Source organism: Zea mays, chromosome 4, assembly GCF_902167145.1.
Source record: "Zea mays cultivar B73 chromosome 4, Zm-B73-REFERENCE-NAM-5.0, whole genome shotgun sequence".
NCBI lineage: Eukaryota > Viridiplantae > Streptophyta > Magnoliopsida > Poales > Poaceae > Zea > Zea mays.
The window spans coordinates 197,437,849-197,450,066 of record NC_050099.1 but is presented as its reverse complement, the minus strand read 5'-3'; the positions used below and the strand labels follow the sequence as shown (position 1 = coordinate 197,450,066).

General features: G+C 45.8%; 1 protein-coding gene across 5 annotated transcripts; it reads right to left on the bottom strand.

Moving 5' to 3' along the window:
* Positions 1-5,864: 5,864 nt before the first annotated feature.
* Positions 5,865-10,806, bottom strand: LOC103654396 (putative nuclease HARBI1). 5 transcript variants are annotated; one of them, XR_002269268.2, is made up of 8 exons: positions 10,639-10,752; positions 9,628-9,700; positions 7,945-8,088; positions 7,570-7,877; positions 7,362-7,434; positions 6,728-7,284; positions 6,147-6,206; positions 5,865-6,045 (listed from the first exon to the last, which is right to left on the bottom strand). XR_002269268.2 is itself a non-coding variant. In NM_001370070.1 (7 exons), the coding sequence occupies exons 3-6, from the start codon at positions 8,081-8,083 to the stop codon at positions 6,731-6,733; spliced, it is 1,074 nt and encodes a 357-aa protein (NP_001356999.1). In that variant the 5' UTR covers positions 8,084-8,088; positions 9,628-9,700; positions 10,639-10,752; the 3' UTR covers positions 5,865-6,045; positions 6,728-6,730. The 5 variants fall into 5 exon arrangements, 4 of the variants coding, with proteins under 4 accessions (NP_001356999.1, NP_001356998.1, XP_035822998.1 ...); NM_001370070.1 differs by lacking the exon at positions 6,147-6,206; NM_001370069.1 differs by lacking the exon at positions 5,865-6,045 and having other exon boundaries at positions 6,064-6,206.
* Between the last annotated feature and the right edge of the window lie 1,412 nt (positions 10,807-12,218).

Sequence of the window (12,218 nt, the reverse complement as noted above, 5' to 3'; positions counted from 1 at the left end):
GAGTATAACTAACCATCCTTTCTATTGACAGAAACTTCAAAACAAACTACTCTCACAAATCTTGTAGGGTTGTCATCAATCACCAAAAAGGGGGAGATTGAAAGCATCTAGGCCCCTGGTTGGTTTTAGTGATTAATGACAACGTAATATTATATGTGACTAACGTGTGTTTTGCAGAGACAAATGGTAAGTTAGGTCGCATTACAGGTAGAAGTACTACAACGGTGAAAACAATCCGAGAGATAAGAACTTGAAGCGATGGCTAAAACGACGAAACAAAAGGTGAAGGACTACGGAGTCTGAGTGTCAAGGAGATGTGGACACTCGTGATTTAGTTAGGTCTTTTATTCTCTTTTAGCCGTACTATAAAGAGGGGTTCTCGATGAGTAGTTTGACCAAGAGAGTTCTAGTGTAGTTTTGGTGCATAATCACACTCACATACAGTGCTAGGTGTCACTCTAGAACTCACTCACAAGTTAGAACGAAAACCGATTTGAAAAACAGCTGAAAAACAAGTAGGGTTTCTGGCCCTGGGGCATGGACTGTCCGGTGCACCCTCTGCCAGGTGGGGCCAGGCTGGCCCGGGGAAGAGGCTTTCCCACGTAGAAACCCGAGAGCGCAGGTTTCAGAGTTGAATTTTAGTGGCGCACCGGACAGCGCACCGGACATCGCACCGGACTGTCCGGTGTGCCATGAGTCCAACAGCTAACTGTCAGAACTAGCCGTTGGAAACGACCGTTGGCGCACAGGTGGTGCACCGGACTGTCCGGTGCGCCAGTGCGCAGGAAAATGCCTGTAACGGCTAGTTGGTGGGTGAGGGCTATTTATACCCCCTCCACCCACCATATTCAATGTCTTGCACCCCACATTTATTCCAGCACATTGCTAGAGCACTGCAAGCACCAAAAGCCTAGTGAGGAGATTAGAGAATCTTCATCCGCGTTTGTTCCTCATTAGCGCTAGCGAGAGCCACCTAGAGCACACACCACTTGCATTAGGCTTCTCTTGGTCAAGCGAAAGTCTACGACTTGTTACTCTTGGTGATCGGCATCACCTAGACGGCTTGGTGGCGTTGGGAGCTCGGTGATCACCGTGAAGATCTTGTTGGTGACCCGACTCAAGTTTGTAAGCGGTCTCGAGGGATCCACCGCACCGGAGTGGCAAAGGATCATCTCGTAGTGAGCACTTGGTTCTTGCGAGGACCAAGGGGGAGCGATACCCTTGCGCGGGTGCTCCAACGAGGACTAGTGGAGAGTGCCGACTCTTCGATACCTCGGGAAAAATTGGAGGAGTCTTCTAAACCTTGCTTTACATTCCGCACTTAATTCAAGCACTTTACATTGTGTATTTGTTTAGCAAGTATTTGAAGTATTGTCTTAGCATTATTGTATTTCTAGTTTTATTATCTTAGTGCTAGTTGTTGGGGTGAAGTTGGGCTCTTGCTTAGTTCTTGCTTAGCTTTTAATTAGTGTTGATTTTTAGAAAAGCCCAATTCACCCCCCTCTTGGGCATCGTGATCCTTTCACCATCGAATGGTACCATAGGCAGCAAATCAAGGACCCACATCCCTCACCTCCCTTCCAAGGTTTTGTAGAGCAGGAATAGAAGGAAAGGGACGGGCATACCTATTCGTTGCTAGAGAAGGACACAACAAAAACCTGGGTATCTGGAGGCGACATAGGTAGTATATCGCTAGATACATATAGGGAGAGAGCACACAAGCGGAGAAAGAATCCTAGCTGGAGCAGCTCCAAACCGAGAGGCACCCACACCAAGCGTCGGTTCGAGAAGGGCGAGAGAATGTGAGTGCCTTCCCAGCCCTGAACCCACCGAGGCGACACAACACCACTGCCAACTCCGTAGCATATACCGACTGCTGCCGCATTACGGGCCTTGGTTGTCCAATATCTCAGACCTGGACTCCTCACCGCCAAGATAACCTAAGAGTGGCAGACGCCACCGTTTCCTCCTTGGCGGCACGCATGGAGAAAGGCCAGGAGCAAGACCGACTCGCCCCGTACCCGTGTCGACGAGTGTCGGTCGACTCACGGCTGCGACCATGGGCGGGGGTAGTAGGTTGGGGAGGAAGAATAGGGCGAAGGCCGGGAAGACGAACGAGACTTCCGACGACGGCGAAAACGATGGTGCGCGCATACTGTGAAACGTCCTCGTGGACGCGCAATAGCCACTGCCCATGTCGGTGTCGGGGCTGGTGTCGGACGAATACTGGGGAGAAGGCGCCTGCTCCCACGCCCTCTGCCGAGAATGGGGTGGCGTAGATGCGGAGTCATGAGGGGACAGAGAAAAGAAGTAGGATGGCGAACGAGCTACTGCAACTGAGGCGATGACCAACATTATCGTGTGGAGGTAAGATAGCCAAATGGGTCGTTTCTGACGAGCGGGCCCGAGGCACAACCTATTTAATAGTGGCTGGGCTAGCCCGGCATGAGCGTTGCGCCGTGCTTAGGCCATAGCCTTGGTCCGTAGTGCTGGTTCGATCCAACACGATTATATTTTTTATTTTACAAAAATCATATATACATATATACAATTTTATATTCAATATTAAAAACACATGAGCATGATGTTCTAGTGGTTAGACGACTTCATCCAGTGTCTCTTGCCCTTCTTCCATCAGGGTGTGGTCCGATGTGCTAACGAGCCAGCTCGACACGGTCAGCAGGTCGACGTGCCGTGCTGATTTAACCAAATGGCTCGATGGGCTAACGTCGTTTGGTCATCTATATGCGGAGGTCCCGACACAGTCAACAAGTCGGCGTGCCGTGCTGATTTAACCAAATGGTCTGATGGGCTAACGTCGTTTGGCCATCTATATACGGTGGTGTGGTTGGTTGCGTGGAGGAAACGGTCGTGCAATAGATAATTTAAAATAGATCTGATGGATTATTTGTAGAAAGATGACGCGGAACGACCGTTGAAATTAATATATTAATATAGTATAGATTTATTTATTTTATGTTTACTAGGTGTCTCTACATGCCAACACATAGCAGGTGGCTGCTCCTCCTCGCTGGCTGTGGACGTGCGACGTGGCCTCCATGCACGGATGCATGGCATGGTCGACACGACATGATTCGGCTGCAGCTTTTGCGTGCGTGCGCTGCCGGGCCGGACGGGGGTAGGAGGAGTCGATACGTATTCCATCGTCAGTTCCGTTGGCCACACCAAACACATCATGCACACGTATTTCTCTCCGTTGCTTTGCTTTGCTTGAAGCGAAGGAAAGGATCCGGCCCCTGCAGCATGCACTACTGCTAGATGTGGCGGAGCCGGCAGCGTGCGTAGCGTTGCTGTAGCACGTAGCTAGTATGCTGTGCGATGCGATCGAGCTGTGTCCACGAGATGCACGAAGACGCGAATCTCTCTGCACACGCATATGCAAGTCTTGTCCCTGTCGATCGATCGAAATCGAAAGCGTGGTGTACGCGCGCGTGTGGGTACAACAACTGACGACACATACAGCGCTTCCACGGACATGCATGCATTCGTACGATATAGTAGTACAACTATAGGTGCATAACTCTTCAATACCTACAACTTTCATGTTGGTGGTTTTTTCTTTTGAAGTCGTTTTCAAAATTCAAATTTTAAATTTTTTAAAATTCATACGTAGTTTTTGTTGATAATATGACTTCAAATGAAAAAGTTGTCAACTATAAACTTCTATAACTTCTCAAGATCTACAAAGTTTATTTTGGTTGTTTGGTCATTTGTTTATCTCAGATAATGGTTCTAACAATATGCACAAATTCTATACGTCTCTCTCGTAGTTTCATAAACTACGAGAGAGATATAGGTTTTATGAATAAATTTGTTTTTATTTTGTCATATGAAGAAATGTTCAATATATAAATTGTACATCATGATGAGTTATACAAATTTGTAGTTGAAAACCTTTTCATTTGAATTAATTTACTACTTTAAAATGTGATTTTTAAATTGTCTTTGCCTAGTGTTGGAGGAAAAACACTCGGCAAAGAGCTTTTTGCCGAGTGTTGTATTTGTGACACTCGGCAAAGAAACTCTTTGCCGAGTGTCAAAAATAAAACACTCGGCAAAGAGCTTCATCGCCGAGTGTTTTCTTTTACCGAGGGTTTTTTGCGTGGTACTCGGCAAAGAACTCTTTGCCGAGTGTCCGAAATAAAACACTCGGCAAAAAATATAACACTCGACAAAGAGTCAAATTCCGGTAATGAGTGATGGCAGCGCCATGTCCGGCGGCCGGGCTAGCTAGCTTAGGCAGCAGACAAGCAGAGAGTTCCCAGCAGATACACAGTTCGTGCGTGCAGATATGCATGGGTGCTCTTGACACGTAGATGAGGTAGTGGTAAGGTAGGCACGAGCTAGCTAGGGCGATCGAGAGGTAGACACAAGCGGTGATTGATCAATAATCGAGGTGGACCTGGACCTTCTACTCTGATTGGTATATTCGACCATTTTGAAGAGAATATAATGGACCCGGCCGGTCCATGCTGCGTCACGCTACTACTCCGAGACTTGTCAAGCATATACTACGTACGTGTCTCTGCAGCGTGCGTGCGTGCGTGGGCACAAACGGAAACGGACAACGGAAGTTTTCGTGCGTTGTCCCGGCCCGTCCGTCCCCCTTGCGTAATATAAGTCCAACTCCAGATGGCCCTCTTTGCCTGCTAGCTAGCTGTCGCTGATCCATATATATATTCGCCGCAGCCTCCATTCATTTTCCCAATTTCGATTATTATTAATTCCTCCCTCCATGGATCGGATCCTGCTGCATGCTGTGTGTGCTGACATTTGGAGGAGGAGGAGGCTATAGAACAGCCGCACGTACGTGCTGATGGGAACGTACGTCCCAAAAGCACGCGCAGAAGCTAGCACACTAGCAGGTCACACCCGATCCGCTAGCTAGCTAGCTAGCTGCACAACGAAGATGGGCCACCACGCACGACCACCACCACCACCACCGCCCACCGGCAGGCGTGCCTTCAGTTTCGTCGACCGCCTATCCATCCATGCATCTTCGTCTGCACCATTCACTGCATGTTGTATGATGCCTCTAGCTGGCTAGCTAGTGCCTAGTAGTACCGTACGTTGTCCCTATCGATCGATCACCCTAGCTACACACAGTCAAACGACGACGCTCAAACAGAGATGAGCCTGACTTTTGCGACCCACGCACACCGGGAATACGCGCTTGGAACTTGGAAGCGTATGCGTGCCCATGCATATGCATATGGCAGGCCGCGGGATGCGGTTTTGTCTTTCCCGTTCCGACGCCGATCGGGACGGGGACGGACGGGGTAGTCCAAGTCGTCGCGGACATGGTGGAAATTAAACATGCAGAGGCTAGGTAGCGCGTGGAATTGCTGGTGCGCTGGCCTGTTGCCACCTTATCAGCTAGCTAGCTAGCTATCTTACTATCTAGTGCCCTGGAGACAACCGGACGGAGACCCGCCGGATCGATCGATCGATACGTGCGTTCTCGAACGAACCAGTCAGTCTGTATCAACAAAAACTGGCCAACACAGAATCTCAAGGTGAAGGGAATATGATCGACCAGTTAGGGCCTGTTCGTTTGAAAGGGATTTATTCCTCAAGTGGACCAAATCCAAGGAGGGATTGAGTGGATCCCTCTCTTTCACTCAATCCCTTTGGGGGTTTAATCCCTCTCTGGATTTAATCCTTCTCTCGAGAATCCATTCGGTTAATCCTTAGCACAATTGTGTTTGGCACCGTGTATATCTAGTATACCCACTTATTCAAGTCGGTACGGCCAATACATCCAAAGAATTTATTCAAGCAGACTCAACCATCATTTCAGAATCAGAATCAAAGAAATTTAAATCTAGATTCAGAGCAGACCAAAGCATAGTTTTTTCAGTGTTCTTCGGACCAAAGCAAAGTTTTTTCACAGGCAAGTCAGTACAAGCAACTCAAAGCAACAAGTTCAAATTGTCTAGTTTTTTCCCATGAGGGCACAGTCTGTATTCCTTCTGCAGGCTCAGCTAATCCCACTCTCTCATCTGAAATATATGGATCAACAGTCTGCACAACAAGAAGTAAATTTAGTATATCAAATCCTCTATATCCTAATAAGATTGCTCATTTGCTGTAGCAGTAGTGAGTGGCAAAAGGTAGAATGTAACTTGCAGAATATGTTAGTGGCCACTCTCCGATGAACCCTCCTTCCAACACAACTCTGTTATCTATCAAAATAGTTACCAGGTAGTTAAATTGATGAAATAGATAACCAACACAGCTCCATTATCAAAATACTTTGCCACACGGTAACAATATACATGAAGTAATTACACATAAAGATAAGATCTTGTGAACAGATCCAAAACAATTTTACAATCACATTATGAACTTATGAACTTTCTATAATCACATTATAGATCTGGCACTCCTAATTCAAAACCCTATAATTTCTAAACTTTGTACTTAATTCATAATCTTTCTATAAATCCATTTTGGAATATACTCCAAAATCCAAAACTATTATTCAGCTTGTCGTGTGAATACCAGGAACTAAAAAAAGGAAACAAAATCGAAATGTTCTTAAACAAAATGAGATGCTATGAAATAATGCAAGGTATGTAAAATCATTATAAAGTCCACAAGCAAATTAGATAAACTAAAAACTAGCAACATACTGTTTGCTGATCTAAAATATGAAATAATGCAAGGTATGTAAAATCAAGTACGTAGTAAACATTAGGTATACCTGCTAAGCCATCTCATCCCTCAACCACATCAATGCAGCCTCTCTATCATCATTGCATGCACTCAAGAATATCTGTCGATTGTCAGGGTCCTTGAACACCTTATATGCTTTGACCTTCTCCTCTTTTGTGACTTCCAATGTGTTTAGAACTGCTATGCAATTCTTAATTGAGAAATCATCACCTCCTCTTGCCTCCCTTTCTCTTGCCAATTGGGTCGTTTCATCTTCAGCTTGTTTGCTTCTAATGTTTAGGTACCTCTCCATCAATACCTCTATGTTGGAACTCTTCTTTGGCCTCTTTAGTCCTTTTTCTTCTTCATTCCTTGAAACAACAAAAGTCCTTTTTGACCTTTCATCCTGCCTATCAGCATTTACATCAACCCCTTCAACTTCATACACTTTGTCTTCTACTTCATTTTGTCTGTGATCTGCCAAAGGGTCTCCCACATCTTCACGGTCTTCTATATTGATAGGAACATCTCCAGACCCAATTTGTGTGAGATCTGGACCATTTGGTTGAGTAGAAGTGAAGTTGTAGGTCCCTTCAGCAGTATTACCTATACAATGAAGTTTTAGTGCAAGAAATAGTACAACATAGTGAATAAACTTAGTTACTGGTAAAAGGAAAACTAACCATCATGTAGCTCTCCCAAAGCTTCAAACAAAGGAAAAGATTTGTTGCGGAATTTTTTAGCCCTTGGAAATGACTGCACAATAAAGTAAAAAACTAAATGTGAGATGAATAAAACAAATAACACTTAAATATTCATGTAAATGCCAAGCTAAGAACTGACAACACACAAAAAGATCTCAAGTTTACATAAACATGTTAATAAACTTACTTTGATTATGTTGTCCCATATCGGTGGATCAACTTGAATCATACACCTTTTCTCATCCCAAGAAACTCCGCTTTGTTTCCTCGCATCTTTCAACATCCTGTAATCTCTCTTTAACTCCTTTTCCTTTTCTTGGATTTGAACTTTTGAGAAACCTGCATATCTTTCCCTCTCTTGAAATTCCTTGGCAATCTTGTTCCATGCATCAGGTGTCCAACCATTGTTACCCTTATATTCAGGTGTATTGTGTTCATGTAACAAGTCAACAAGGGTCTTCTCTAACATAGAATTCCAATTTGCTCTTGTTTTCCCTGCAAATCAGCACATAAGCAACATAAGAAAAAACCAAAACTAATCAGAAAGAACCAACATGTATACCTTTTGGAGAGCCTCCATGTGTCTTTGAAGCAGTAGCTATAGGAGATTTTTTCTTTTGTGCACCTTTAGATAAGAGCATGTTAAATCTAGGAGACCCCCTTGCAAGCATGTTTAATCTTGGAGACCCCCTTCCAAGCATGGTAACTTATAACATGAGCATAATTAGAACATGAAAGCATAATTGTGAACAACAATAATTTTTAAAGCATAACTGAAAGCATATTCGAATAACATTAAAGCATCATAACTAGTACAAACTACATTTCCTAAGAACTTATTGCAATCCCAATAACAATAAAACATATTCTAATGCATCACTAATTGCTTCTATGTTGTTGATAATCAATCCACATTTGTTGTGCAATTGTGTCTCTGAGATTGTTGCCTTGTTCACTGCCTTGATCATTGCTTTGATCCCCATCTGGAATATCAACAACATTGCCTTGAACATTTTCTGCCTGATCTTCTAACCATTGTTCATCTCCTTTGAGAGACCGAATAATGTTGTGCAACACGGCAACTGCTACCGGTATCTTCACTTGGTTTTCTATTTTGTGAAACGTGGCAACCTTAAGGATGGGGAAGCGTTTCTTTATAACTCCCAAGGCCCTTTCAATATGATTCCTCAACACTGCATGGCGATGATTAAAGATCTCCTTGTAGTTTTGTGGTCTTCGGCGACCTGCCCCATATTCCTTCAAATGATACCTAACTCCGCGATATGGGGCAAGGAAAGATGGTGTGTTGGCATAACCGCCATCTACTAAATAAAATTTCCCCAGAGGTACTTGAAAGCCATTGTTCATTGCAGCCCTAAGAACTCTAGCATCCGTCGCGGACCCCTCCCACCCAGTGGATATGAAAGTTACATTGAGATCAAAATCACACGCTACCATTACATTTTGAGTAAGAGTGCCCTTCCTATTCCTAAATGGAGCGGCTTTGTCAGGTGATATCGATATAGGCACATGAGTGCCATCGATTGCACCAATGCAATTCTGCATAGAAAAAACTAGGTCAAAGAAAAAAAACTAGGTCAAAGAAATGATTGACATATGATAGGATAATTCATGTGATCACCTTGAAGTAGGGATAAAACCTAGGATTCCTTTCGATTTTTTGATGGACATGATTAGGATTTGGTGGCTTCAGGAATTGCTTGGAGAGTGTAGGAACAACTAGGTCAAAGAAATGCTTGATGTGACGATGATATGTATCACCACTATGCCCAAATTCTCCTATTAGGTCTTCAAATGAGGCATTATGGCTGAGCATGTATAAGAAGAATGCTAACTTTTCCTCGACCTTAATCCTTGTATCACGGACCAACCCCTCCCTTCTAAGATAACTTGCCAAGGATTTGAAAATTTCAGGCTCCATCCTGAACGCTACTCGGCAGTTCTTCAAATGACCTTGAAGCAACTCCTGAACATGTTCTTCGCCACTTAACTTTGATGTATGTCTTCGCTTCTTTTCCCTTACTATGTTTGAACTAGAACCCAATATATGTAGCATAGGGAGAAAAAACAACATCATGTCATCATCATCATCATCTCTCCTCTGTCTAAGGTGATCTCTTAGTGCCACATCCATTGCTAACTAAAACAAAATTCATGACAGAAAATAAACACCAACAAAAATAGAACATGGTGTAATAAAGAACATTTAGAATATAACAAGTACCTAAAGGAGAGGATATAGGGTCCCAAGACGGTGGAAGTTCGTCTTCTCCAACTCAAACTGGTGCAGGGATAAGCTAGAAATATAATAGGTTTTTGTTAGAAATACATATAGACAAGTATAAGTAAATATATGTACTCTAAAATGAAATATTGCGGGGTTATTAAGGTATTCTCATGCGTTAGTTAACAGTTAGCATCGAGTTCCAAAACCGAACAGGATGGCTGATAGGTCCCCATGTTCTGTGAATTCAGGTCAAATGTGAGAAACTAGTTTTTGAGAAGGAAGAAGTTGTGGCCGGTCTGGTTGAACTCATCGTCTTGCATAAAATCACTAGGCTAGTAATTTCAGCTGCTGCAGATAGGCAATATTCAAGGTGAATCTGACATAATTAAATTTATTTTCTGCACCAGGAACAGAAATCAAGCAAAAAGATGGATAGACCCAAGTGTCGGACAACAACAAAAATCAAGCAGAGAGCTGATCCATCGTGCAAGATTTGGTTTGTTTGCAAGGGACAACTGATTTGGTTTGTTAGCCATACGTGCCGTGTTCCCTGCCCTGCCCTGCACGGCCCGCCCGATCTGCTTGCTGCCGCCTCGCTGCACGCGATCGCGACTGGTGTTTAGATGAGTCGACAGCGCAAGGAAATAAGCAGTTGGGCGCAGCGCAGGAAGGAGAAGTCGCACGCCGCGGCAGGCAGGCAGCACAACAGGTCACTGCTCTGCGCACTGTCTCCATGCCATTGTCCGCAGGCACGCGCGTTCTGTCAAGAAGGCGGCGACAGCTTCTGTTTCCGCCGGCTCGCACGGTGCCGATCAACTCAGACAGCTAGGACCGATGGATTCGGGAGCTGGCAACAAATCTCGCTGGGATGGACCGATGGATTCGGAAGCTGGCACCGAATCTCGCTGGGATTGGATCTAAGAACTCATCGCCGCCTGAGCAGTTGGATCTAAGAAGAGACGCAAGAACCCTAAACGCCCTAGTTGAGACAGGGAGCAAGAAGAATACCGGTGAGAAGCAGCCTCCGGAGGAGATCGACGCCAGCAGGCGTGAGGAATCCGGTCTCCGTGCCACAGTTGCCGTGCGCATGCGGCGTGCCCTTCGTGGCTGTTGCCCTAATCCATGAACGGCCTATTGCCTGCGTGTGTCCGGGATATTTCCCACCCCGCAGCGACCGGGCCTGGTTCCAAGGCCTGGGTGACGAGGAAAGGCCGGGAAGTAGCCCATGTCGGGCTTAACCGAACGCGCGTTTCTGATGGACAGGGATAATTTCCAAGCGGGAGCGATCCATGGGGTTCTGGGCTTCATCCCGGCCGGTAACTCCCTAACCGAACATGGCCTTAATGATGTTGACTAGAGTAAATCGATCGAATAATGGGAGTCACGCACGCGGTAGCTAGGTGCGGTGTAACTGCAGCGAGCGAGGCCGGTACCATAGCCACATCCTACTCTCACGGGTTCCGCGTGCACGAGCACGACCGATCGAGAACAGGTCATGGATGGATCGAGCTCCCTTCATTTCTTATCCATCGTCGTGGGGACTAGTGCTGGGAATCTGGGCTGGGCTTTTCGAGCTAGCACGAGCACGACCCGAAAATAAGAGCCCAAAGCACGGCCCGGCACAAAATAATATGGACCGGGCTAGCATGGCCCGAAGTCGGGCCTGGGCCGGGCCTCAAATTCCGACCCGTCGGGCCCCCAGCACGGCCCGCATAGATGGGCCGGGCTTGGGCCGGCACGGCCCAATTGAGCCTAATCTGTTTAATTTCTTTAATTTAGTAAGATATCGACTGTATATTGTTGCTATATTTGGAGTTTATGTGATTAAATGATGTTATAATTGTTTAATATCTTTAATTTAGTAAGATATGAATTTTATATGATTATAATATTTTCATTTTATGTGGTCAAATATACGGGCCGGGTTTGGGCTGGCACGGCCCAACGTAGGCACGACGTGGTTTAAGACCGGGCTGGGCCACTGTTTTTACACTTCGGGCTGGCACGGCACGACCTAAAAAATGTTTGGGCTTTTCTGGCCCGAACCCGTTTGGCACGAAGCGCGATGGGCTTGAGCCGGGCTGGCCCGGCCCGGCCCAATTCCCAGCACTAGTGGGGACCCGCGGGCGCCGGCCCCGCCATGTACGTACGTCGTACGCTAGCTAGCTGCATGGCCCATGCATGCATGCATGCGTGGCCTCTTGTTTCCCCTTCCCTAGCTATCATGTAGTGTACTGTGCTGCCCTAGCTTATTATCAGGTAGACTAGACCAGCCGCGGACACACCCCCCCCCCCCCCCCCCCCCCCCCGGCCTGCCTACTGTTTTCGGTTCCGTCTGCGACTGCAACTGCACGCACGCCGATCAACTCCGTCGTGGTTACGTAACATTCAACGCGGCCGGCCGCTGGTCCACCTTGTCGTGTGTCTGTGCGTGCCTGCACGAGTGGTGCCACAATCAATCATGCACGCATATAGTAAAAAGATCAGAATGAACTTAGGTCCCGTTTGTTTTCTTTCATTTTGAGGAATTGGAAACTTACTAATGGAATAATAAGCTATTTTTTTAGAATGTGATATTCCACCACTTT

Excerpts from the sequence above, each read along its gene's own strand:
- LOC103654396 (XM_035967105.1), bottom strand. The coding sequence starts at position 9,537 with ATGGATGTGGCACTAAGAGATCACCTTAGACAGAGGAGAGATGATGAT. Across the intron at positions 8,943-9,024 it reads GGTTTTATCCCTACTTCAAG|AATTGCATTGGTGCAATCGA; the intron begins GTGATCACATGA and ends TTTTCTATGCAG.